The following is a 26,536-nucleotide window of genomic DNA, read 5'->3' on the forward strand; positions in this document are numbered from 1 at the left end:
GGCGCTTGGAGGACTCTCACTCGCTGGCCAGGGGGGAGTAAGAGAGCTCGTCTCAGTGTGGGATGGAACTACACTTCCCAGAAGCCCCCGCGCCGCTGCCGGAAGTCGGCGGGTCGCGAGCCTGCGCGGAGGCTTGTGGGATCGGCGGCGGCGGCGGTGGTCTCCATCATGGCGGCTTCCATCTCGGGCTACACGTTCAGTTCCGTCTGCTACTACAGCGCCAACAGCAGCGCCGATCACGTAGGTGCCCGCGGCCGCCGCCGCCTCCCGTCACCCTCAGGCGGGGCCTCCCTCGGCCTACGGGGCTCCCCTTCCTCCCCGAGCAGCCGCCGGGCCGGGCCGGGCCAACGCCGGTCGGGCCCGGGCTGGGGGCAGCCGTCCCGCTCGGCTCCTGCCGGCGATGTGGAGATGGTCCTCGCCGGTGGAGGTGGCTACGGGGTGCCGCCCCGTCCCGGCCACAAGCATGGGGTTGTGGGGGTGGCTTGCAGACCCGCCGGGTCCCGCTGCTGGCGGGGCCGCCGGCCGCCCTGCGCCTGCGGGGCACCGCGGGGCTGCCCTGGCGTGAGGGGAACCGGCTGCAGGCAGCAAACCCCTGTGGTAAAGCTGCGGGTGTTTGCTGGCACGTTGCAGTAGGTTTCGCGTTCCAGCCCCGGTAACTAACCCCGGTTACAATGCAGAACCGGGGTGTTTCCAAACAAATCTCGCTGTTCTGTTGACAAACTTCTAGTCTGAGCTTGCTCCCTTACCCGTTCACCAGGAAACGGTGCATCGCAGTTTCAGTGCTTATGCCAAAAGCACCCAATTCCTGCTTATTCTCCTTCCTCTTTTTGGGCGGGGATGGAGAATAAAAGCTGACTTAAAGTTACCTGCTGAATTTTATGATCTCTGGTTTTCTTCAGGGTCCAGCACAGTCTCCGTATGTAAATTTGAATAAGCCTCTACAGGCGTAAACTCAGCTCCCTGTTAGCTTTGGAGGAGCAGGGCAGCGTTGGTCTGGTGCACCCTGCTCAGGCCTCCTCCTTATCCACTGCATCCTGCATAGCTGGGACTGCTTCTTTATGTAATCTGGCTTTACCTTGTTTAAGTTATGTGTTACCTATGGAAGCTTTCAGTAGAATGTTATTTTTGGACAACCTGTTCCTATAGTGTTGTGAAAGGATGTTGGTAAATCAGGAAATCAGTCTTGGTAAGGACAGGTTATACCTACTGTAACTCAGATATGTATTTCAGACTAAATCTTTGTTTTAATTATTCCCTTGAATGCTGAGAAAGTTAGAGTAAATGACTGTATATAGTAGGGTTGGGTTTTTTTCTATTTTTAGTCTTTCTTTTTTTCTCCACCCTTGCAATTGTAGGAAGGATTTCTGCTAGGAGAGGTGAGACAAGAAGAGACTTTTAGCATTAGCGATTCACAGATCAGCAACACTGAATTTCTACAAGTGATTGGTAAGTAATAGAATTCAGAGAAATTCTGAAAGAAGCACTGTTCATTTTTTCAATTTTCAATACAACAGTTCAGTAAGAGTTATTTCACTTGTGAGACCAGCACAAGATGTTCCGGTCTCTCAAAACAGCATTTGCTGCAGTATTTGTGTTTGTCGTTGAGGTGTGAGGAAAGGAAACAGTCCTTTGCTAGATACGGGGGTTTTATGCATCTCCTTTTGCGAAGTAAAGATCGTGCGTTGAAGAGAGTTATCTGCATTTCATGATGGAGAAATGATTAATTTGGGTTTTGGTCTTGCAGGGAGTTTCCTGCTTCATATGGCTGTCCAAATACAGATGTGCTCAAAATAAAATAAATGTATTACTTGATTGTACTAATACTGAAAGGGGTTGAATTTCCAGTGGAGATTTTGGATAAATGGCTGGTAGTTGATGACATCGTAAACTGTCACAGCAAGATTGACCAGGGAATATTTGTCAAACAATTTACTTTATTGATAAGTACGTGTACTTACTGTACAGCTGATTTATTGTCGTGAAAAGTGAAAGTAGATCAAAGTTAAGTGCTGTTGGTTGAAGTAGATATTTTTATGCACGAGTGAGATGCTGTTGCATGGGTTTAGCTCTATGGTTTATAGAAAATAGGAAACCTCCAAAACTAAACACCTTTTTTTTTTTTTTTTTTTATACATATATATAACCCCAATGTTAAAATGCACATAAACCTTCTTTAAAAACCCAAATGTGTACATACCTGGCTTTGTGGATCTGGTGCTAGATAATGTAGCAGCATCTGAATAGAGCTTAGCCAATACACAAATGTTTTGGGATTGACTCTCAAATGTTATTTCCAATAGAGAACTAAAGGTCTCTGAAATTACATACAATGTTATGTTACATCTCCAGACTGGATTTTGTGTGTGTGTATAATCAGTATCAAAGTATTGTATAAAGGAAGGCAGCTCATGACTGTGTTTGGACAAAACTAGACATGATTATTCAGGGGTAACTGATCTTAGTTACTGTTGACGGTGTTAACACAGTAACAGCAACAACTGCACCCTCAGCGTGATTTCATAAACCAAGTGTTTGTGGTGTTAAAAATTATTTCCTTTTTAGATAACTCTTGTCACATTCCTGGTAACAGTTATTTTCTGAGAAGAGAAATTACACGCACACACCCCTGCCCCCAATCCTCTCCAGATGATCTGGATATTTTTTGTTTACCAAATTTTTACTTCAATATTTATTCATCAGCATTAACTTTTGAACTCTCAGTTCAGCTCATGGACTGAGATGGACAGTTTTGTGGCACTGTTGTCACATCTGAGTTTTAACTTTCTTACGTGTCTGCTGTCTCAAAGCTTAGTGGTGGTGTTTGGGTATATAGGTACTATATATATCTCTCCATAAAATAAGTCAATGCGTAAACCTCAAATGTAGAACGATGGCTGTGTTCTGAGCAGTAGGCGTGTTGCTTCCTGTTTTTCAAAAGACAAGGCCTGTGTAGCAGTGTCATAACCCGAGAATTAAGTGTGTATTTTCAGTAGTCGTAGTCAGTGTGTTTGCTGGAAGGAGTAGGTCTGAACTGGAATAATTAAACTTAACTGGTTTTGTTTAGCAAATCACATCCATAAATCCCTGTATGCCACTGTAAAAATAGGGTGTTGATACACTTATAAACAAGTTAAAATAAAGAAAGTCTAAATAGATTCCAAATAAAGGAACTGTAACAGCAGCATCATGAGTTCTTGCCAGGGAAAATGTACGGCTTCTCAGTCAGGACGCCTGCCATGGATCAGGGCCTTGTTTTGATAGAGGCTAAATATGCTGAGACATTAATGTGTGTAGTCTGTTGTTCTTGGGGATTGTGATCCGATTCTGACTCTGCTGAGATCGCAATCGCAAGCAGCCTGTGACTTTGGGAACAGCAGGTGGTGACTCACTCTCCAGGAAGGAAGAATCTAAACAAAGTTGTTGCTAAACAACTCCAGCCGGGTTCTAAGGCAGGAGCTTGAAATATTATTGCTACGTAAGTGCTGTTCAGTCTGAGCAAATAGTTTCAGGCAAAAGTTATGTGATCAAGGGATAATAATATGAATAAATGATGAGCTGTATTTGTTAAAAAGAGTAGAGGAGAACTTTAGAGAAGTGCTAAACACTACGAAACAGTAAGTTGTGCTTGGTGTTACACAGATAATGTGAATTGAATTTTTGCTCTTTTCTTACTCTTCTCCGTGGTTACTGCTGTGTTATAACCTTTGCTGCTTAAATACACATCTTAGCATTTGTTACAATCTCTTCAATATAAAAAAAAATACTGCTGAGACTTCTTACTACTTTCTAGAACAGAATTATATATTGCAGTTAACCATTTTGGAGGGGTTTTTAATCCCTTTTCTCATCATAGAGAAAATTTCTATTTTCCTTGTCTGGTTAAATACTCCAGTGTATAGCGTTTCAGTGATTCCCTTCCCCATCCCTTTTCTTATTTATTGCTGCTGTAATAAACAGTGTATGTGTATGCAAGTAAACTGTTGTGGAAAGGTGCATCAAAAAGCAAAAAAAAAAATCATAAATGCCTTCCTGGGGAGGTTACAGGTATAAAATAGTATCAGAAGTGTGTATTTGGGGCTCAGATATATCTATGTGTATCTGAGCAAGTGTATGTCTTGCTTATTGTTATAATATTTTTCTCTGTAAACTGGCGAGAGGAAGAGCAGCTGGTTTTCTGGGTATGATGCTGTGTCATCAAGTGTTGTGGAGACATTAAGAGCAGTGTGTGGTCTGACATAAATGTTTATTTGTTCAGTAGCTGTGATGTGGAAATTTCATGCAAGATATGCCACTGTAATTTCTCTTTACCTTGAGCAGTTGGACATATGTCTCTTTTTCTGTTTGTTGTTGCAGAAATCCATAACCATGAGCCTTGTTCAAAACTCTTTAGGTAAGCGTTTGCTCTTGTCTTCCTGTGTTGGCTGCAGAATATAAAAATAGGTAGCTCGCTGAAATATGTTAGCATTTCAAATGTACCCACCGATGTTTGCATTGTTATCTGATGATATTACTGAAATACATGTAAATGGCACCAACCATGACAATGAAAGTACGAGTTTACAGTTTCACTAGCACTTACCTTAGGTGAGAAGGGGTGCTGAGGTAACTGGTAGAGGTTTATTTCTCTGTCTCTTTGAATTTCCACCTCGTGGAAATTCACATGTAGTTAGTGGAGGTAGGGCAGCAGTGAGATCAAATCGTATCACTCTGATAATTAAGATGAATGTCAAAACCAGTTTAAATTATTGTAGTCTTAGGTTAGCTCTGCTTGGGCCTGAACACCTTGTGTATCCTTAACTTAGTAACTTGCTGGGTTAACAAGTAGGTTTGTAGTTAGTTGTACTGACTTGTAGCAACTAATTATTCTGAAGCTTTCAGCTTACTAGTTATTTTTGCCTTCTGATTTCCTTTACTCCAGAATGTAAATTAAATATAGGTCTAATATATTCTACTGAGCAGCTTCCATCTATTTATATGTAGTTTTTCTCGGTAGTCTTCATTTGTTATACAGTGATGGCTTCTAAATGGCTGTCTAGAAAGTCTTTTTAGAAGGAATTCCCAATTAATCTCCTCTTGTCTTTATTTAGAGATTTCCAGCCAATTAAGAAGAGACAGTACCTTAGACATTATGATTGACATTAGTTACATTAGAGAGAAAAGCTGCAGTCTGTCATTTGCTATCTGATAATTACAGAGAGGGTACTCTTAACCCAGTGACTGAAATGCTAGAGACTCCACACATCAAGATAATATCCCAGTGTCTGGTAGACTCTGTCTGATTCCTAGTGATGCTTTGTGCAGCACATAATCAAAACGCATCGCATTTACTGCTTCTCCCCAGTCGAGAAATTGGTTGTTAGTAAGTGAGCTGATGGAGGAAGGGGAGGGAGCCTGTCTTTCACTGCGTGCTTTCCGCACAAGGCTTGGGTCCGCTGCTCTTACCAACACGTGGGAGCTGAATAAGCAGCAAGGATTTTGAAAAGACTGATTTCTCTCTGCAGGTTTCAAATGAAGGTGTTTCATTACATACTACTTGCTCATCCCATAGGAAAATTATTCTTAGAAAGCACAGCAAGAGAAATAATTGGATATCTGCTACTTACAAGAATGTACAAATACAGTGAACACGAATTGAAAAGATTATGCAAATATTATGTAGTATCTCAAATTGGTAATTAGTTGCAGTCTTAATATTCACAATAACTTGCATCTTGAAACGAATTTTATTTCCACTCAGCCAAGTACTGAGCTCAGGATTTTCTGTTGTATTTTTTTTTTACTCCCCCCCCACAAGAGTTGAGCTCATAGACCTCTAAACCAGAGTGTTTTCCTGCACCGCTTTAGGTGTTAGTGGTATCAGCTCTTGAAAGAGACTAAGGACTTGGCAGGTAAGTCAAGGAGGGATCTATTTTCAAATGTTTTTGCTTTTATCATGAAGCGTGATCTACTTGAATTTATAAACCTGTCCGCGTAGAGAGATTTATAAATTCTTCAATCTGTTGTGTCCTCAAAATACCGACACGTCAGGGTTTGGGCCTCAGTTCCATGAGCAGAGCTGTACGGAAGGACCATGAGACTTTGGATTCTTGCTGACTTCAGTGTAACTGTTTTGGCTTCAAGGGTCCGATCCTCTGAGTCTAATTGCAGGATTGGAGCTCAAGAAATTGATTTGTAGTTGCACGTGAAAGGGCTCTGCTTTCCTTTCTGCTTTGGCAGGTAGGCCTCTTATTACCAAAGCAGGGTTTTACAGAATGCTGGTCAAAATAAAATTACACAGTGCATTTACGTAGGTACCCCTTGTTGTAGGGGCTGGCAGTGAAATACTGGGCATCAAACTAGTGTGTGCAATGAAAGCATTTTAAAACTAATTTCAGGCATCTTGTATTTCATTACTAGTGGTTTAAAAAGAGTTAAGAGTTTTCACCCCAGCTAGTCTTAGGCCTCTAATTTAAGTGTTCTACACATTCCTCTGTGAGCAACTGTGCAGCCGACCTGGGCTTCTAACCGCACTCTGTATGGCACCCGAGTGGGGTATCTCAACTAGGTGATGTAAATACTGACGTGATGATGATAAAGGTAATACCGTAGAAGTTGCTTTGTCATGTATAGAATGGCATCTACTCAAAGAACACTCAAAATATAAATTATTTACTTTATGTATACTGTGTGAGTAAACTGTGTACCTACCTTTCTCTCTTCCTTTTTGGTTCAAGCTTTTATGACTATGCGGGCAAAGTTAATGAGGAGAGTTTGGACAGGATTCTTAAAGACCGAAGAAAAGTAAGTTTTTCTATCTTTTCCTCCTGTTCTAGTCATTACAGCCTATAATTAGAATGAGTGGTTTTGGAAAACAAAGCAACCAAAAAAAGGTAGTTAACCGGAAGAAGTATTTTTCATTCACAAATCTGATGGCTTGGTTTGACCTAAAGTTTGTTTTTCTCCTGTACAGAAGTTGGTGAATTTGTGGTACTTAGGTTGCCATTGGGGGCAATGTCTAAATTCCTGAAGAAATGCAAAAGATGTAAATTTAAGTCTCCAAAAGTGAAGGGCTGGTATTAACCCACTCAAATTTCTGGGCTAAAGGTGTAGTGTTATGATTGTGTACTGTGCTGCTGAAACCAACAAAAATGTAGCTGATCTGAAAATCTGCTCTGAAGAGTTCATTTAAAAGAGTTGTAATGATAGAGCCTTTTAATTACAATTTTAGCACTGTTGGTTTTAAACTGGAAAAGCTGTTCTATCGGTTATGTCAGATGTTGTCAGAGCTTTACATCATGCATATGTTGTTCGTAGCACTAGTATTAAGAAGATGAAATTTTAGTAGCTATTTGGAGAAGAGTCAAAACTTTATTCAATATTTCATCGCATTCCATACTTATAGTAAATTCCCCCAAATAATTGATTGGGAAGTTCTCATGAACTGATTTGTCAAAGAGCAGAGCTGAAGGTGGGTTCCTTATGTGGTGAAGCCACCAGTTTGCTCTGGTGGGAGGACAGATAGTTCAATTTGTGGCAACCGTGGACATTTTTAGACCCAGCAGGAAAGCGACACTAATACATGAAATTGGCTCTCGAGGTCTGGTTAGTGCCAGAGCTAGTACAAAGTAGGGGTGGTTAAAACAACAACTTTTTTCTTTATTTATTTTACAAAGCAGCAGCACCAAACCGATGCTGTTACTGCTGCTTGTAGAGCTGCTGATTGTATTTCACAGAATCACAGAATGATATGGGGTTGGAAGGGACCTCTGGAGATCATCTAGTCCAACCTTAAAGGTCCCTTCCAACCCAAACCATTCTATGATTCTTATTTTATTGTTGTACACAGCAGATTGGTCCTGCCTGTCTCATGAACAGACCTGAATTTGCAAATATATTTGTGAAGCACTGGAAGAGTCTCACAAACCGATACAAGGGAATAGGCAGTTGAAATATTTAGGCTTGAATATACTTGGAAGTATGTTGGAAGTGGGATCCTGAGTGGCACTGAGGACACACAGGTGTTTGTAGCACAATAAGGTTGAGCAATTAATAGTTGTGTCGGAACAGGATGTCGCTTGTTTCAGGTTCAAGCCTCTCGTAATTCAGTCCGATTTTGTTGTGATAAAGCTATTGGCTAATTCACGTGATACCACAGTTACAGCAACTTTATTATCGGGAGGTAAATCTGTGTCTCTCAGTTAATACTTTGTTTTCTTCTAATTTACTTTGCCTACAGAACGTTATTGGATGGTACAGATTTAGGAGAAACACTCAGCAGCAAATGTCATATAGAGAGCACATCATTCATAAACAGCTGACACACATTCTTGGAGTGCCTGATCTTGTCTTCCTTCTCTTCAGCTTCATTTCCACTGCAAATAACTCAACACATGCTTTAGAATATGTGCTTTTTAGACCAAACCGAAGGTAAGCTATCTCTACGTGAACCAATCCTCATTTTTTTTGTTCTGCTTCTTATTGCTGTTCTTTAAACTATTTTGGAGTTTGAACTATTGCATGTAAAGAAGGCTTTGTGTTTGTGAAATGATGTCTTGGCTTACAATTGTTAATGATGACAGGTTTTAAAATATTTTATTAAATATTTTGAGCGAAGTCAGATGTCAGTACCATGTTTCTTACAACAGACCTGAACGTAGCTTCACCTTTCTTGTATCTGTGGTAGTTTGCACGCAGGGTGAAAAGGTTCTAAGAGGTACAGAGGTAGGTCTGTCTCAGGGGAGTTTTTGATCGTGCGTTTGTTTTGAACACAACTTGTAATATTTTGCAGCTTTTATAACTAACCTAATGCAGAAGCTTTGAAATTAGATGAGTTGTAATCATCAGGGAGGTGGGATAATAGCAAGGCTATTGTAAATAATCTTTTGAATATGAATTAAAAAGTCTTTCTAAACTTTCTCTACAGGTATAATCAAAGGGTGTCACTTACTATTCCTAATCTAGGCAACACTAGTCAACAGGAATACAAAGTTTCTTCAGTGCCAAATACTTCTCAGAATTATGCCAAAGTTATTAAGGAACATGGGTAAGGATTTTTCCTTTGCAAATGAAGTACAGTCATCAAGCTCTACCCTTCTGTACCTTCCAAAGAATACTACAAGTATGCATTTCAAGCAGGAAAAAAATGTTTCTGAAGGAGCATGGTCAGCTCTAGTAGATTTTGTCCTGCTTAGAATTGAATCTTTTAGAAGAACTGAATCTTTTAGAAGGGACTTGATGCACTAATCGGAAAATCAGAGCTGGGATGGCCAGTTGTGGTGTGGGCCTTCTGGCTGAAAGTCTTTTACTTCATTTCCATCCCCGTCCCACCCCCTCAAGGAATTCTGTGTGCAACCTTGATTTAAAACCTGGAACTCTGACTTGGAAGTGTTGAAGTCCTGTTGTTTTTCTTAAGTAATTTTAATTAAATGCTGTAAATGTGAAGTAGCTCTTCTGACTGTTAACAGTGAAATTGTACAAGCTTAAAGATTTCTGCACGTTTAGTCTCATTCCAATGGGACTTTATTGTTCCAGAAGAAATTTTGATGTTGAATATGCTGCTGTCCAAATTTTGGTTCTTGAGATGATACATTTTTAGCAATATAAAATAAAATACATTTTAGAACTACAGTGATAGACTGCTTAACAGCAATTCAAAGACAGCCTGAGCTAGAAACTTGTGTTGTCTTTTCTAACTAATGATTTCTGCTTTTGTTTTTCAGTACTGATTTTTTTGACAAAGATGGAGTGATGAAGGACATCAGGGCTATATATCAGGTTTATAATGCACTTCAGGAAAAAGTACAGGTAACTTGCTGTACTTAACATTGATCCATATGTACGTGGCATCTTTTGTTTGTCCTTTGGTTAAACCAGAATTGGAGGAGATGGAGATTTTTAGAGCTCATAAAAAATTTGTTATGAATTGTAGGAAAATAAGTTTGACTTTAATAATGAATTGTGTCAGTTTCTATTTAACGTGTGCATTTGCGGTGGCTGCTGTAAAAGCAGTTGATGCGAATATCATCAATTCTTTCTCTTTTTGCAAGTAAGAATGATTTTATGCTTAGTGATTTCTGGGAAATGCTGGCTATTTTTAAGAGTATGCGTTCAAGGAAAGCCTCGCTGAAGGCTGTAGGGATTTGCACAGGTTTAAAGTCCTGCCTGTGTGAGTTTAAAAATTACTCCTGGCTCTTGGTATGTAGCGTGCAGCAAAGAGCTCCATCTGTCAGTTAAAACTTGTGAATGTTTTGTGTGGAGCAGGAGTGAATTCTGCTGCAAATGTGGCAAAGCATCTGAGAAGCGCCTTGAGTGTCAAACTCTACTAAATGGAAGCTTGTCATTTCACAGCTTGTCCTACGCGAAGAGCAGCGGTGCCGTGCTGCCTCGGGAGCGCACGCATCTACTAATTGTGCTGTAGTCACAGATTATTTCTAGGCTTTCCCCTTACATCTGCCCTGGAGGGATTTGTGTCTCTGCTCCGGTTTAGCTTTGCTGGTTGGCACATGCAGCAGAGAACAAGGCAGCAATCGCTCCAACCATCCCCTCACCCTGCTTCCATGGAAGGTTTCTCTACTATTCTCCTGCTATTAGGAAGTTGCTACTTCCTAACCTGCTTCCTAACTCGCATCGAGAAGGCAGACAGCTTTCATTTCAGCTTCAGGAGACATGAAAATGTATTTTCAGAGGTCTATCCCATTAGCTAATGGTATTATTCTGTTTTTGCCAAGAGTGCATATATCCTTTTGCGCTCTTGCCGTTGTTTGAATTAGCATCTGGATAAATGGAAAATATAACATCATCAGGGAGTTGGCTTCCTACCTGTTAAAAGCATGACTTCGCTGTGTTTTGCCATGTAAATTGTGCTGCTGTACGTTGTTACAGAGCTTAAAAGTAACTTAGGTGTCAGCTCACTTGAGAAACTTTTATCTTTAAAGCGAATGTTTCACTGAGAATATTACAGGACTGGAAATAAGTTTTCTGGTAAAGCAGCTGAGACACCTGTATCTGCATTATTCACCAGTTAGTTGGGAGGGGAGGGTTTAAACTTCATAAACTTCTAAAAATTAGATATAGAACTGAAAACATAGTTAATATTTTTTAGCTCTGTGGGTAAGATCACTAATAGTAACCTTTCAGAGAAGAAACAGTAAATGGTTGGTGAGTTACTGTCTAAGATTCATCAGTGCTTTTCAGAGCTGTGTACTCTTCAAAACTGATCAGGTTTAATGATAATGACCAATACTGAATTTCTGAAGAAATAAACTATTCAGTATAATCTGTCTAGATTTTAAAAAAAGAAAATAATATTATCCAGAACTGTTTTCAAATTTTGATACTTCTATGAAAATTTCACCTTCATTTCCCAACCAGTATAGGAAAATCTTGTTGGAAAATCCATGAGTCTTGTTTATTTAATAGAGGTATCACTTAGGAGATCAGCTGGGGACAGTTGTTTCTCGAGTCAACTGTTAATACCCCAATTTGAATTTGATCTAGTACAAAAAAATGCACCTTCGTGCTACATTTTAAAACCATGCTACTATAGTATCACTATCGTGCCAACAACAGTGTATTTAAACTTAAAATTAACAACCAACCAAAAAAAAACCCAAAAAAATCCACCAAAATGGCAAGTCTTTTCCACCAAATAGGAATTTTGATCTTATTACAAATCTTCCTGATGAATTATTTGGAAATGCTCTTCCTATCAGTTAGGAATTGGCAGCAGCCAGTAAATAAAACAATCCTCAGGCTGAATGTTATGCTCTGGTACAGTTAACTCCTGCTCTTAGTTTTGTGCTTTTAGTGGCTTCTTGTTTGGTCATGGCTTTATTAATGTTGTCCTGGAAGTCTTTGCTGTATTTTTGCAAAATCTTAGCATATTTTATGTTTTTCTCCTAGGCAGTATGTATAGATGTAGAAAAAAGTGAACGTGTTGTTGAATCTTTTCAAGCTGATGTAAACAAGTTAAAAAGGCAAATCGCACAAAAGAAAAACGAAAAAGAACAAGAAATAAGTAAGTTTCCTTTTACTTTCTTTTTATTCAGAAGCAGATGCTGTAAGGAGAAAACACTTTGTGGAATTATTTTGAGTTGTTTTCCTGGTAGCTCATAGCAAAATTTAAAAAGAATCCCATTGGGAAGGGTATATGATGGATTTACGTTGAATGATACCTGAACTGTGAAAGTATGTGTACTGCAGATATGTTTGTAGGAGTCCTCCAACGTTAGCAAAACAGAGGAGAGAGACAAAGCTAAAGAACAAGAAAGTCAATTTTGGAAATAACACAGGAAAAGATCCGTTGTAGGAAAGGAAAAGTGGAGCAAAGCCAGGAATGGAAAAAGCAAATCTAAACACTGGAGAGATTCCTTTTTGCAGTATTACATGGAAACAGGGTACTCTGTTTACAGGCCAGGAGCTATCAATGTTTATTTGAAATCTTTATTCCCTTTCCCAGTCCCCAGCCCTATCCCCAAAGACAAGCCCAGCACCAATTCATTCAGAGTTCAGTTCTGTTACTGGACACCAGACAAACAGGGTGGAGGAAAATGAGTGTGTAAGAGATGAATGTCGATGCGGATCATCTGAAATGTTGCCTAAATTATTTTTGTCCTTGCAGCTTTTGGTGGGTATATTAGGTTTTTCACCACTGATTTACAGGAGACCATCCACATTTTTATGCTCCTCTCCCACTTCATAGTTACAGAATTCTAATTTAGTCAGCTTTTTTTTTGTTATTTGCTGACTTAATGGTGAACACGATTGGCGTTGAAATAACGCTTTTTAATGTTGAACTACATTTTGAATCTAAGCTCTAAAAGTCCGTTTTGAAGTCATTCCTGTTTCTAGGATTACCTGCTAGAAAGTGGAAGAAACTACTTAAATGCAGAAAATTGTTGGAATTTGCTTACCTATTTCAAGTACCATATCATCACTAATAAGGATTTCAGTCTGTATTAATTTTAATTCCATGAAGCTACTGAAATATTTTCCTTCTTGCAGTGTGTTGGGGGGATTCATTGTGGGGGAAGGCGAATAAGGTAATTCTTTGATTTATTTAAGGCAATACAGGCATGAGAGTCTTCTCTTTCTAGTGAACCTCTGAATGCAGAAGTTATACTGCTGTGTTTTGAAGAGTTATATTAGTACCAAGTTGATTTGGTTTAAGTTTTCATGTTGCAAATAAGTTCCATTAAAAATCTATGTTTTTATTAGAGTTGATTCTGCATTCTGTATTAATAATACAAGTTTTCTTAGGATGCAGTTAGGACTGGTAGGGGAAACCAGTAATGGGTTTATATTAATTTGCTTTTTTTCCTTTTGCTGCTCCATAATTTTGTGAAGCAGTGAGTCCTGTTGTGTGAGCACGCTTGGCTGGTTGCCACACTTCACCCCCCCCCCCCCCGCCCCCCCCATCCTAAAAAGGGAAGCCTTTTGCTTAGCAGTAGGTTGGTTTTGTGAAGAGCCTGGACATTTCCAAGAAGATGTTGCTGATCTGATTTAATTTGTGAGTGTAAAGGAAGTGTGAAGGTAGAGAGTAGGAGCAGAAATGGGAAGTAACTGGGGATTGGAACTCGATCTTTAGGGTCCCTTCCTACCCAAACCATTCTATGATTCTAATATTTTTTTTAAAAAATAATTCATAAGAAAATTACATATTTCAGCAAACACTGCCTCTCTTTTCCATGTTTTGAAACGATAAGAAAATAACCAAATTTTGTCATTTTAGCTACAAGATGGTTTTTTATTATTTGTGTATCTTGTTATCTAAAGCTGTTCCTGAGACTGAAGGATGGTTTAGACAAGTTAACACCCAAAACTGTGCAATAGGCCCCTCTGCTGTTACGTCTGGATATTTTAACTTTCTCCTGGCAGCAAGGTCCTGTTATCACATGAGCATTTTAGAGCAAGGTCTGATCTGTCAGCGCATTTCTCTAAGGTCCTTCCTTCCCTGAACCTCAAAGATAAGGCAAAGAGCAGCACCGGCCACACACCATTTGATAGATGGAAGTGGTGTCAGTCCCTGCTGTTTCCTGCTTGGCTGCGGATGAAACAGCCAGGGAAGCGCTACTACGCGAGCGAGTGAGGAGTGGAGATGGGTATTTAAGCGTGGCTGGAGCTGGTCCCAGCCCGTATGGCAAAAGATGGGATGAGGAGGAGGAGCAGTCGGCGCTAGAATCTAGGTACTGCCAGTGGGATGCAGATTCCGGGCTGAAAATTGATGCCCGAGCAGATAATCCTGTGAGAGGGGCTGAAGCAAGAAAACACGCAGCTTGTGTCTCTGCAATATTTTTAGATGTGAGTAGCTAAATACCGAAGCCAGCCTTCTGTTCTCTTGCTGACTTGATATTGGGAGAATTTCCTTGGTTTCAGCGAGTCAAATGTTGCAGTTCATCATTCTCTGAGCCGGAGGAAAAGGGAGCGTTTGATTCAAATTCCTGCAGTAGCGTTGTGGGAAAGTTTGTTATTATTACAAATTTTGGGTTAACAGGTTAAGACTTCAACGCTGTAGCATAAAAAGTCAATTGAGACTTTGCTCCCGGATCACTGAATTAATTCTGTACATGTAGTAGCACGTCTCAGGGCATAGCGAGTGCTGCATGCTTCCCAGATTCCAGGAAATCTCCCACTGGAGTTGTTGTGTTGTGGACCAAAACTGGAGTGCTGTTGTGCAGCCACTTGAGGGAACAGGCTCTTTTTATTACTGAAGAGATACCTCATTGACTTGATTAAAGGAACTCTTCAGCCTTGATTTTTGCTCTTTCCAGAAGTAAGGTGTTACAGCAAGTAGAGCTGATGCCGTTTTGTCTATCACCCAGCTGCAAGGCAGCTTTACACGTACCGGTGCCAGTTCTGACAGATATTTGGAGGTTAATAACCTGTTAGAAACCAGTCAAAAACTTAAGTGTGTCTCAGTGCCTAACAAACCTTCTTATAAGGAAGTTTTTCCTTGTGTCTAGTGTATCATACTCTGATTTAAGCTGCCTTCTGCTTACCTACCCACAGCAGTTTCTTATGTATTGTTGAAAGCTTAAACTGTTTCCTCAGGCTTCTCTAATTACCCCAGTTATTATGATCTTTCCTCTTAAGTCAGTGATATCTAGACCTCTAACCGGTCCTTTTCTTTTGTAGGGTTTCTCCAGTTTTTCCCTGTTTCTCAAACTGCAGTATTCAAAATTAGAGACAGTATTCTAGTTGTAATGTTAACCACTACAGCACATACTAAAATAATACCTGTTTCTCAACAGCTGACCACACTTAATGTATGTTGATATTTATATTTACATAAATCAACACTAAACCTTGGTTTCTTTTCTGCAGAAGGGTGTAACTGTTCCTCACTTTGCAGTTTGTGCAATTTCTGTGCATGTCTTCATTTGTTTATTCTTAAATTATTTTCCAAATCATCTCAGTTAAGATAATTTTCAAATTATCACTAGCATAGTATTCTCTGTCATTTTAATAAGCATGTGCTGATTAAATTCCATCATTGAGGTTGTTAATGTGAGTATAGTTCCGATGTGGAGCTCTGGGAGCTTCATCTTGATGTGTCTTTCCAATGTGACTCTTAACGATATTAATTGTTCTTTAACCAGTTCTTCAGCTGGTTTGGGGTTTTTTCAGTCCTCATAGTACTTTTGTCACTGTCTGTTTGTTATGAAACATGGAGACGCTGTGAAATCCTTAAAGGCGAGACTTATCTACGGCTTTTGGTCTTGCTTTGATTTTTAAAACCACGTGGATCGGAGAGAGACCCTGTCCTTAGTGGACAAATTTATTTATAGCAACTGTCTAACTGTACAATCACTTAAATAAAAGCCTAAACGCGGAGGTGGGGGGTTTGTCTGTTAGTGTGGCTTTTCGTAGGGAACAAATTTCAGTGATTGTGTCTGACTTTTCCAGGATTATGGTCTAATCAAAACTGAGTCAAGCTGAGCACTGACTAAGACGTAGGTGGAAAGGAGCAGGCTGAGCCCTCGCTGAAATGGACCTGTTGGAAAGGGTCCAGAGGAGGCCACGAAGATGCTCCAAGGGCTGGAGTCCCTCTGCTGTGAGGGACTCTATGAAAGAAGAGAGAACATCTAAGGGCTGGGGGGCTGGGGGACGTCACAGCTGAGTTACGTAAAGTCTATTGCAAAGTAAGCACTAATTATAGTAACGTTCTTTGCTTTTGTAGGAATGCAGCAAGCCATTTTAAGCAGGCAAATGCCAACAGATAACTTGGAACCACTGTTTGTTCCCCGAATGTCCTACACTGGATTTGCTGTGGAAGGCTGCACGCTTGAAGATTCAGACGTCTCCGATCCCCCCCCGCCGTATTCCGACTTCAATGCAAGCAGTCAAGAAAGTACTGTCGGGCACACTCTCCTGGAAAGCAACGTGTTTATGCCTCGACCTCAAGCAGTCGGTTCTTCCAGTTATGTTTCCACAAATGCAGGATTGAAATATTCTGGTAATGGAGCGTCCATGCCATCGTCCCAAAGAGCGGTTGGTGACAATGTTGACGAGTCAGAAGACAGTGATTACGAAAACTTGCTCGAACCCACAGAGTCCTCTGACAGCGAGTACTCACAGACGAGGGATTCCCGACCTTCGGCGCATCCTGATGGCGATTCCAGGAACACTCAAACTTCTCAGATTTGATAGATTGGGGGGAAAAAAAGAGAATCATCCACATGACACTGTTCTTTCTTCGTAATTGTTACAGAGAGATTTTGGGGATTGAACCTGGAGGAAATGAACTACACAGGATTCCTGTGCACACAAAATGTAGAAGACTTGCACTAGATGGTTTATTCACGTTGTGATACATTTTGCAAGTTTTATAATGGAATCATTAGGATAATCAAGTTGTACTAATACTGATGAGGTTCATGGATGTACTGGTAAATTTAGGCAAAAATGAAATTTATAGAGATCTTCTAGCTTTTGTTGCCGTATTTTCTTTAAGACAATAAATTGGGATGTAGTAACTAAGCACAGTTAGTCTACAAATAATGTTCTCAAATCAAAACTTACCTCTTGCACTATCATGCCTTGAATTTTAATTTTTGAAAGGGAATAGATATATCAGCCGCCTTCAAAATAGCTTTCTCTGGGAAGCCAAATTGGCCTTTGCAAGCGGAGAAATGTTGATAATTCTGAGAAGCCTGATTGGAACCAATGTGGTGTACCTTCTTCAAGCGGCGTTGCTCTTTTCACAGAGGAGGGGGTTTGTTTTAATTTTTTTACTAGCCGAATGTGTGTATCACTTCAAATGATGGTTGCCTTTTTTTCTGTAAAGGGGAGGGGGGGGGTGGGATGACCGGTAAATCATCCGAATGAATGTCATAAATATAATTATTCCGGTTTCGCTGGGTTTACAGTGACTTTATGCCACACTAGCCTCATTTATTGTCTCGTTTGTTATTTTAGCATCAGTATGAAGTGCACATACAGGAGTCAGTGACTGACAGAAGTAGTAAATTCCATCATGATTGGACTTTGGAGTCTGGAAATTACAAACATCAGAGACTGCTTTGTGCGTTTTATTTGCGTCTGAATATTGGATTTGCGCTTCTAGATGAGTTATTTTATGTAATAAATAGGGGATAGGGTAGGAGAAGATTGTTTGGAGAGTCCCCTGGGTTTATTACCTCTTTCCCTCTGGGTGAAATGTGTAAATGATTATTTTAATTTGAATTACAGCTCTTGTCAGAAAATTGCCGTTTGGGATAAATGAAGTGTGGTATATTTAGAGAATTTCATGTTTGGATGCACTTACTTTTATTTAAATACTGCTTGTATGCTAACGTTGCCCAAAATATGTGAAATTGTGCCACTAAGAAGTTTGTATTATTGGACTTAATCCCTGATCTGTAAGTGAGAAAAGCCACATTTTAAGATGAGGTTCTCTTAAGCATCTATGGCTTTGAGGTGTGAATAACCACGTCCTTGGTTTACACCCAGAACAACAAAACAGTCACTTAAAAGTTTAAGTACCGAAATTTTAAGTCTTTTTTAAATCCCATGTATATGTTTTATACATAGGCAAAAAGCCTGGTCATCAGCCTCTCCTCACCTCTACTAAATTAAGCAAAACGCCTGGAAAAAACGTGAGGTGTTAAAACTGCCACTCTTCTTACCGAGTTATTTCCACCTTTAAACACCTCGTGGTCGGTTTTAACTATTTTTACGTTATTCTCATTAGCCTTAACTCCATGCGTTTTGTCTCTGAGCGTCACAATCCGTTTGAGAGAGAACTCGCCCCAGTGTTATCCCTGGTGTCACCGGGCACCCAGGGTCCAGCTGTTCCAGATGTGCCTCTCTGGGAATCAGAATCGACACATGGCAACTACCGTTGGGGTTTTTTTTTTAATTTTTATTCCGCACAGAAACCTGCAAAATGTACATCTCTGACAAAGCAGTTAAATGTGACAATAAAATCTTATTTAATCCTGTAACTTAGGTTTTTAATGTTTGTCAGGGTCCACGGCGGTGAAATAATCAAGGATTTGTTAAAGCCCGTCTGGTCGTAGGAGTAAGAGGGGAATTTGATGGAGGGGGGAGAGGGTAACGCTAGACCCTGCATATTAAATACCTGCCCCATGTGCTTGTGATGATGGTGATAGAACCTGGAATATTTTAATAACAAAAAAATGTCTTAAATTCTACTTGGTTTTACATACAGCATGCAGGTGATTGGAGGTGAAGGAGTATGTAATCCCGCTCTAGCCAGTGCCTCTGCAGGTACTTCCATGTAATTGCTTATTCATAAGAACAAATACTATGGTTTTATTTAAATTATTTTTTTTTTTAATTCAGATAATATTCTGGTAAAAATACACATGAACGGACTTGGCAGTTTTCATTACGGTCCCGTTAAAAACAATGGTGTTGGGTTGTGATGTCCTGAAGGCAATAGGGAGCAGCTTTAATCGTACGGAAAACGGGAGCTTCGTCCCCACCGAGTACCAGGTTTCCTCGTCTGACTCGCGGAGAGTTTCCCGTGGTGGTTCCCATTTGCCTGAGGGCAAATGTAGGGTCCTGCACCTGGGGAGGAAGAACCCCAGGCACCAATATAGGTTAGGGACGGATCTTCTGGAAAGCACTTCTGAGGAGAAGGATCTGGGAGTCCTGGTGGACAGCAAACTGTCCACGAGCCAGCGATGTGCCCTTGTGGCCAAGAGGCCAATGGGACCCTCGGCTGCACAGGGAAGAGTGTGGCCAGTAGGTGGAGGGAGGTCATTCTCCCCCTCTGCTCTGCACTGGTGAGGCCACAACTGGAATACTGCGTCCAGTTCTGGGCTCCCCAGTTCAAGAGAGACAAGGAACTGCTGGAGAGAGTCCAGCGCAGGGCAACAAAGATGATTGAGGGATTGGAGCATCTCCCTGATGAGGAAAGGCTGAGAGAGCTGGGACTCTTTAGCCTGGAGAAGAGAAGGCTGAGGGGAGACCTTATCTATGTTTACAAGTACCTAAAGGGTGGGTTGAAGGAGGATGGAGCCGGACTCTTTTCAGTGGTTTCCAGTGACAGGACGAGGGGCAACGGGCACAAGTTGGAACATGGGAAGTTCCATTTAAATATGAGGAGAAACTTCTTTCCGGTGAGGGTGGCAGAGCCCTGGAACAGGCTGCCCAGGGAGGGTGTGGAGTCCCCTTCTCTGGAGATCTTCAAGACCCACCTGGATGCAGCCCTGAGTGATGTGCTCTGGGCAACCCTGCCCCAGCAGGGGAGTTGGACCAGATGATCTCTAGAGGTCCCTTCCAGCTCTGACAATTCTCTGACTTTCACTGAGACGTTTCGGCAAAGTTGAAAAGAAAAATGAGTTCCTGAAGTGACAGATAGAACAGATTTGGATTTGCCATTGATAAATACATTAATATATGATAATAGTGCTAGTGAAATAAATGACTAAATGATGTCCCGGGTGTTCTTCACCCACAGGTGAAGGAGCAATGCTTACCAAGGTGTCCCTGTCTTGGTGGGGGAAGAGGAGCGCAGCCCGTTGACTGGATCTTCTAGGTCTCATCTCCTCTCTCCCTGAGAGAGCTCCAAGAGATATATTTTCTCTATGTCCTTTAAATTCTAACCTTACCTGTGCCCCTCCCGGGATGACTTTTTAGCATGATTTAGGTGGAGAGTCGAGTGCTGTGGTCGTATATGTTTAGCATGTCCTTTTTTAAGCTCATTATCATATTCAGGGATGTCAACTTCAATATTCATTTCACGGATAATCAAGCAAAAGGTCTCACTCCGGGCACCGCAGCCTTCAAGATTCTGTGCTGAACCCGGTTATCTGCTTATTCCTTCAGCCTTTAGCCAAAACAGGACTCCCTCCTTCGGGTGCTTCTCAGGAAGACCTCGAGGATCTCCTCCCACAAAGTTCTCAGAAGAGATAAGCAAACACCAAGCATTTTTAGCCTCTTATGGACCAATTCCCACAGGTCCTTGCACCCTCATTCCAGGAGCAGCTGCTCACCTTCATACTTCAGGCACGTCGTAGCAGGGGGTATAGAGTTGTCCTCCTAAATTTGCGGGCTCTTTCACTGCTTTCCTTTCTGTACAATTGGTTTGAGATGAAATTTCTTTCTGAGCGTTTTGGTTTGTTTCTTAAAGCTACGCTTCTCCACTTTCCCGTAAATCTGATGGTAATTTTACCTTAATGACACCCAAAGCCTCTGAATCCTTCTGGACACCAAATTGCCTTTCTGGAATGAGCAGGAGCACTTATCAATCCCCTTGGGGAGCAAAATACCCTCGAGGCAGATCGGTGGGGCCGAGCCTGCTCCTTAGGGAACAAATCCTGCCCTCCGCAGGCTTGGGAGGCAGAGAGGGCAGCAGCTCCGGCTGCTTCAGCCTTGGAAAAGTGAGCATTAGGGGCTCAACCCTCTCCGTATTTTGAGACTTGCAGGTTCCACCTCCCAGGGCAAGTCCTGCAGGTGACGGTGGATGTTAAAGCAGCTGAGCAGCTTCATGGGAGAGGGGACCGTAATCTCAACCTCATCAGCATCTCTCAGCGCCTACGACCAGTCCCAGGTGGGTTAGGATTAAATCCTGCAGAAGGTTATGTACCAGTAGAAATCCAGGAAGGTAGTTTTTTTCCTCTTTCTGACCTTTAAACAAGATATTAATTTGTAGCTCCTTGTCTTTTCCCGAGGTGTTGTCCAGTGAAAAGAAAAGACCTTATTGCCTTTTCCAGATTTATTAGGGAAAGGATGCCCGCCGAGCTTGGCAGAAGGAGATGGAGGCCACCACGGCTGGGAAAGCTGCTGCTTCTGGAGCATTCGCAGGTCGTTGTGGGGTTTTGTGTCTTTTTGTGGTTGTTTTATTTGTCTCTGGCTCCCCTGAGGCCCCGCAGAGCACAAGGTGTGCAGGGCCGCTCTGCCCGCACCGGGGCTCTCGGTATTCCCGTGATGCCAAAGAGATTAGTCGGTCGTTTCCCTCGTGTGGCTTTGTGTACCAGATATTCATTTCCTCTGACTTTACTGGAGAAGGTGCTAGGAAGGAAAAATCTGAAAATCCTCAGGAGGCAAGTCAGTAACAGAATAAACAGACAGGTGTTTTGAAATTCTGCCATTATAAGCAATATTATTATTTTTTTAAAAAACTTTTACCAGAGTTATTTTCCTGCTCAGCATTCTTCTTCGGGCAAACGTTTTTATTTCCAAAGGAGGGAAAATAATACTGCTAAGGGTTTTCCCATCAGAAGGCTGATTTCTGCTATGGGGATTGTTCCAACAATGTTTTTGTGCCAGTTTGTGATTTCTAACACATTTTCAAGAGCGAGGGGCTGCTGTAGCTGCCGTCTCGAAGCTGTGAGCAGAGATCACTGGTGGTCTGTAGTACTCATAAGGAATAGCTAATTTTAGCCATAAATGGAGCCTTCTTAAATAAAATCTTCTTATTCAAGACTCACGGAAAAAGTCCATTAAAACGGAATTATTAAATTAAACAGAATTATATCACTCAAATGCTGTGGCTGGGAATTTCTAGTCTGAGCAGCAAGAGTTCCTGGTTGAAAGGCAGCACCAAAGGCACTGCTTGCTATTCAGTTAGCTTTTGTCTTAAGTAGACCTGTAGAGAGGTTTGAATTTACTCCTCTAACATGTAGTGAGACACTGAGAGGTTGTCTGGACACCTCCTACTCCATTAGTGTGAAGCACAAACGCTTCCTTAGAGAAAAATGTACATTTATCTCTGAAGCAACTGCTTCATGAATCTGTCAGAGCTGAGGATGACTCCGATGTTTGGTGTTAGCTATAGGTGGGTTTGGGTTTTATAGGACATTTATTTCGTTAAAATTCATATAAATGGCTGGTGAAAGCATCGGGACTGGTGATGCTGGGCAGCCGTGGTATTTCTCCCGGTGCTGAGCAAACCAACACAGTGATTCTTCTCAGACCCCAGTCTACTACCAGGGAAAGGCAAACCCACTGGTGACACCTCGAGGTTTGATGACAGGGAACTTTGCAAGCACAGATTTGCCTTGGAGCTGACCGCAAATTAGGAAAGAAGTCTCTGTTGTGGGTTTGTCTTCCGTGAGCAGCGTTTTCTCATTCACCGTGGGATTTTGGCAGGTTATTTATTACTGTCATCTGTCTCCTGGAATCTCCAAGTATCACTTTGTGAGCAACCAGCATTACTGTGAACCTGCTCATGTGGTTGTCGTCACCCCTGGATGCTATATGGCCACTCAACTGAAAGGTAAGATTCCTGCACAGAATGTAAAGTTATTCAATTTTGATGATTGAATTGACAATCTTTGACAGAAAGCTTCCAGCCCGAATGTATTTCCCCAAGCATGCTGTGGATTAAGCAAACAGTGGATAATTTTGAGATCTTTCCTCGCCTACCAGTGAGATCTCTCTAGAGCAGACTGGAGGGCTGGATTAAGAAATAATATTTTTTTCCCCCTCATCATCAGTTTGAAGAAGCTGCCAAAGTGCAAAGGTGAGACCATGCAGGTGTCGGGGAGAAAGGATTCTAGTGGCTTAGAGTACCAGTTGGACCCAAAAAGTTCCCAGGAGTTGGTGAAGATAGAGAAGGGAATGAATTGTATACACTGGTTTACTGCACACTGTTAAGGTTTTGCTGTGATCCTTGTTCGGAAATGTAGCAGGAGTGTCAAGAGTCATCTAGGAACCCTATGGAGATGTGCAGTCAGGGAGAAGGCAGCCCAATCTTGGGGAGATCCCAGAGGAGTGGGAATGTGAGATGGGAACCCAAACCCAACTGCTTGTTGAACATCCAGAAAGGGGAATGTGAGCAGGACCATGACCCTCGCCTTCTCCCACCGCGGGGCTGGCTGAGGCCACCAAAAGACATTCTCAAGCCAGTTTTCTGCACAAAAAAACCCATCGACAGCCTCGCTGGTCCCATGCCACGAGGGAAGGAGGGAGCACTTCTTGCAGCAGCAGTGCATCAGGCTACTTCTTCTCAAGCCCTTAACCTCAATGCATATGTGGTGTTTAGCATAAGAGGCTCAAGGGCAAAAAGTGTCCCCTTTTCCAGCGTTGAGCACAGCAATATAGCCTTCCATCTCCTGTAGAGGCCTGAGAGGGGTCACACCAGCTCTGCCAAGGACTTGGCCATCAACCCTGTCTTTGGCCATGCTGCAAGTGCTGGGCAGGAGCAGTGCCCTGGCTGGGCTGTGAGGCTCGTTACGGTGGGATTAGCATCTCCTGTGCACGCTGTCCTGCTAATAGGGTCTCACCTCCTGCTTCCAAGCACGGTCATCCCACCCGGGTCTCTCCTGGCCGCACGCAGCCTCACCACGATCTTCTGTTCCTGTGGTAGCGGCAACAGGCAGATTTGGGGAGCGAGGCCACCAAATGGTGATTCCCCACAGTGGTACAGGGGATGCCGAGCACTGAAGGAACATCCTGACGTTGTTACCATGACACTGCTGGCATCCTCTGCCCGGCCCTGGGTGCCTGAACCCCCTCGTACACAGGCAGGCGGCAGCGCAAGTGCTCTGCTGTTGGTTTAAAAGATTCCTCGCTCTCTTTCTGTGTATTTCTAGGCATATTTCTCCGTGCAGGACAGCCCTGTGTGTGCTTTCCAGATGAGATCAATCATGAAACCAGGCTCCAGCCCAACGTGTGCTCTGCTGATTTTTCTGCAAGCGCAGAAAGGACAGCCAGGAATTTGCATTTCAACCTCACCCCCAGCGCTCTCAGGGCACGGCTGAATCTCTTTTTTTTTCTGTTTATCTGCTAACATCTCTGACCTGCTTACCAGGGATGATGTGAGGATCCTCAGTAGGACTGATTTGGATTTTTTGGGTGGTTTTTTTTGTTTTGTTTTGTCTCTACAGTACTTTAATTCTTTGCAAATACTGGTATCTTCCTTTTACTGAAGCAGGAGACTTAAGCTAGGATTGTCAAAATACCTCGGGAGAGGAATGAGATGTTCCTGATGGCACGGACACACAGTCTCAGCCTAAAACACCAAAACTCAGTCATTTAAAAGAAAACAAATGATCCTTTTCTTTTAAAATTCCTCCTGCAGGATTTGCAAGAGCACCTGTTTGGAAGAGGAGCAGACCCTGATTTTCTAAGGAGCCCGTTCTCCGAACGGCCAGCTCCTGCTGGTGGGTGATCGGTGCGTTTGCCAGAAGGTGATTTTTAAAAATCCTATTTGAGTACACACACCAGTACTCACCTCTGTGAAGTAACCAAATAAATATGTGCTTGCACTTAGTTGGCCCCTGAAAGAGCTCCCCAGGGGTGTTCGGAGCCCCCCAAGCACTTCTGCTGGGATGGCCTCTGGTTTTCTAGGGCTGTCCCGGCACTGACCCAGCCGCATCCCAGGGGAAATGCCCCTGGAGGAGAGGAAATGGTAGTTGGGGTGTAAAGTAAGAAACGTCTCTCTCGACACGCTCATCTGGTAAACCAGTGCTCCCAGTGAGGCAGGGGTCAGGGCTGCTGCCGTGATGGAGCCCGGTTCCTCCGCCCTCTCTCCGAGCCAGGGTGCCATTTGTTTAAAATGCTTTAAAAATAAGGAAAGTCACCGCTTCTGAATCCGAGAGATGGCCTCAGGCCACCCATACAGTGTATTTTTACTGATGGGGCTGTGTTTGGCTGTGCTATCCCAGCTCCTCGTCGGGCTGGTATGTGCATCTGAAGCAGCGATGGCAGATTGGGAAAGAAAATCGGGCAGATGGGAGGAAAATAATCCCGCTGGCAAATGTGACCTTCCCAGCCGGGAAACTGCGGCAGCGAGCAGAGCTTTATCCTCCCACTGAGGCTGCCTGAGCCAGTGATGCTTGTAGAAAATCCCAGGTCAGATCCATCCACATCTTCTGCATCCTTACTTCCCTTTGGAATTTTCCCGGCCGAAAGGAGAGCAGAAGCAGGGCTGGCATCTCCGGTCCGGCACTGAATCACGAGCTTTGTCTCGCCCCGTGTCCCGTGATGGGACAGTTTGTGTACTCGAGGGGAGGCATGTGCCGGAGAGTCCCAGGGAATCAGAGCCTATATTTGGAGATCGACGGGCAGGAGGCTGCAAATAGCTCACACGCGTTGGATGTGGGCTTGGGATCAGGCTCTCTTCACCTCGGGTGACCCCGGCGCTGATCTGTCTCACAACTCCTGTCTGCTGGTAGGTGTTCAAGGAAGATCTCTTTTTTCCAAAACAAAATCCCTGCCAGCCTCCGCTACAACAGCCGTGCTCAGGGAGCGGGAAGAAATCTTGCAGGGCAGTAGATGTTGGTTGCCAGCGTGTTTCTGAGAGAGAAAGCGAGTTAATTCATGAAGAGCAGCCTACCCTGGTCATGCCTTTCAGCTGCAGGCTCCAGTTGGGTTTGGTAACCACCACAAATCCAGTGAACCAATCCATTCAGAACCTGAATTTTCTCCAAACGGATGGGACTATACTTTCCCCCCCCCCCCAGCATCCTGCTGAAGTAGCGCCACAAATTTAGTTTCTGAATTGGAAGAGTTTGAGGATTTTTCATTTATTTTGATTTATGGATCACTATGATGGAATCAACAGGGCTGTGGGGCATGAGACTGTGCTAGCAAATAAGCTTTAGAGCCAACTCAGGACTCAGTGGCAGCTCTCAAACTGCTTTGTGGTGAAGTTTTGAATCCGCCAAGTTGGATTATCCTCATGAATCCATGAGAGAAAAGTTGCTTTATTTTAACTTTGGGGGTTTTTTTTGGACTAAGGAATGATCTAGGGGGAGTCTCAGAGCCGCCAAACTGCTTTCAAACCAGTTTCTAGGAAGGAGGGGTGGAATTTTGCTTGTCACCAGCTGATGACGCAATGCAGTTATAGGACTTTGGGTCCATGTAATTACTTTGACGGATAACTTCGGTAGATGGAACTGATCTCTGAGAATAGCACTTAGGTTTCTACCTATATCTCCAGAACGGTTCACAGCCTACGTTGTGGCTGCAGGGTGTTGCAATTTTAATATGAGGTGAGTGAAAGACTCAAGTGTTAAAATTATCTGCTCGGGCCCCGAGTGCCAGCTTAGCTCTATCTGAGAACAGAAACGCTGAAAAACTGATTTTCTTTATGAATACAGTCTTGAAGCTGCATTGCCAGCCACAGAGTGAGAGATGACAG

The 26,536-nt window shown here is 42.6% G+C and overlaps 1 protein-coding gene across 1 annotated transcript; it reads left to right on the forward strand.

Annotated features, from left to right (window-relative positions):
• Positions 1-137: 137 nt before the first annotated feature.
• Positions 138-18,420, forward strand: ABRAXAS2 (abraxas 2, BRISC complex subunit). Its single transcript, XM_074158998.1, has 9 exons — positions 138-240; positions 1,356-1,446; positions 4,354-4,390; positions 6,714-6,780; positions 8,216-8,406; positions 8,903-9,022; positions 9,699-9,783; positions 11,881-11,995; positions 16,157-18,420. The coding sequence occupies exons 1-9, from the start codon at positions 169-171 to the stop codon at positions 16,621-16,623; spliced, it is 1,245 nt and encodes a 414-aa protein (XP_074015099.1). The 5' UTR covers positions 138-168; the 3' UTR covers positions 16,624-18,420.
• Positions 18,421-26,536: the final 8,116 nt, after the last annotated feature.

This window comes from Numenius arquata, chromosome 15 (genome assembly GCF_964106895.1).
Source record: "Numenius arquata chromosome 15, bNumArq3.hap1.1, whole genome shotgun sequence".
Classification (NCBI taxonomy): Eukaryota; Metazoa; Chordata; class Aves; order Charadriiformes; family Scolopacidae; genus Numenius; species Numenius arquata.

Coding starts and splice junctions, on each gene's coding strand:
- ABRAXAS2 (XM_074158998.1), top strand. CDS start 169: ATGGCGGCTTCCATCTCGGGCTACACGTTCAGTTCCGTCTGCTACTAC. Junction 4,391..6,713: donor CCTTGTTCAAAACTCTTTAG/GTAAGCGTTTGC, acceptor TTTTGGTTCAAG/CTTTTATGACTATGCGGGCA. Junction 8,407..8,902: donor CTTTTTAGACCAAACCGAAG/GTAAGCTATCTC, acceptor CTTTCTCTACAG/GTATAATCAAAGGGTGTCAC.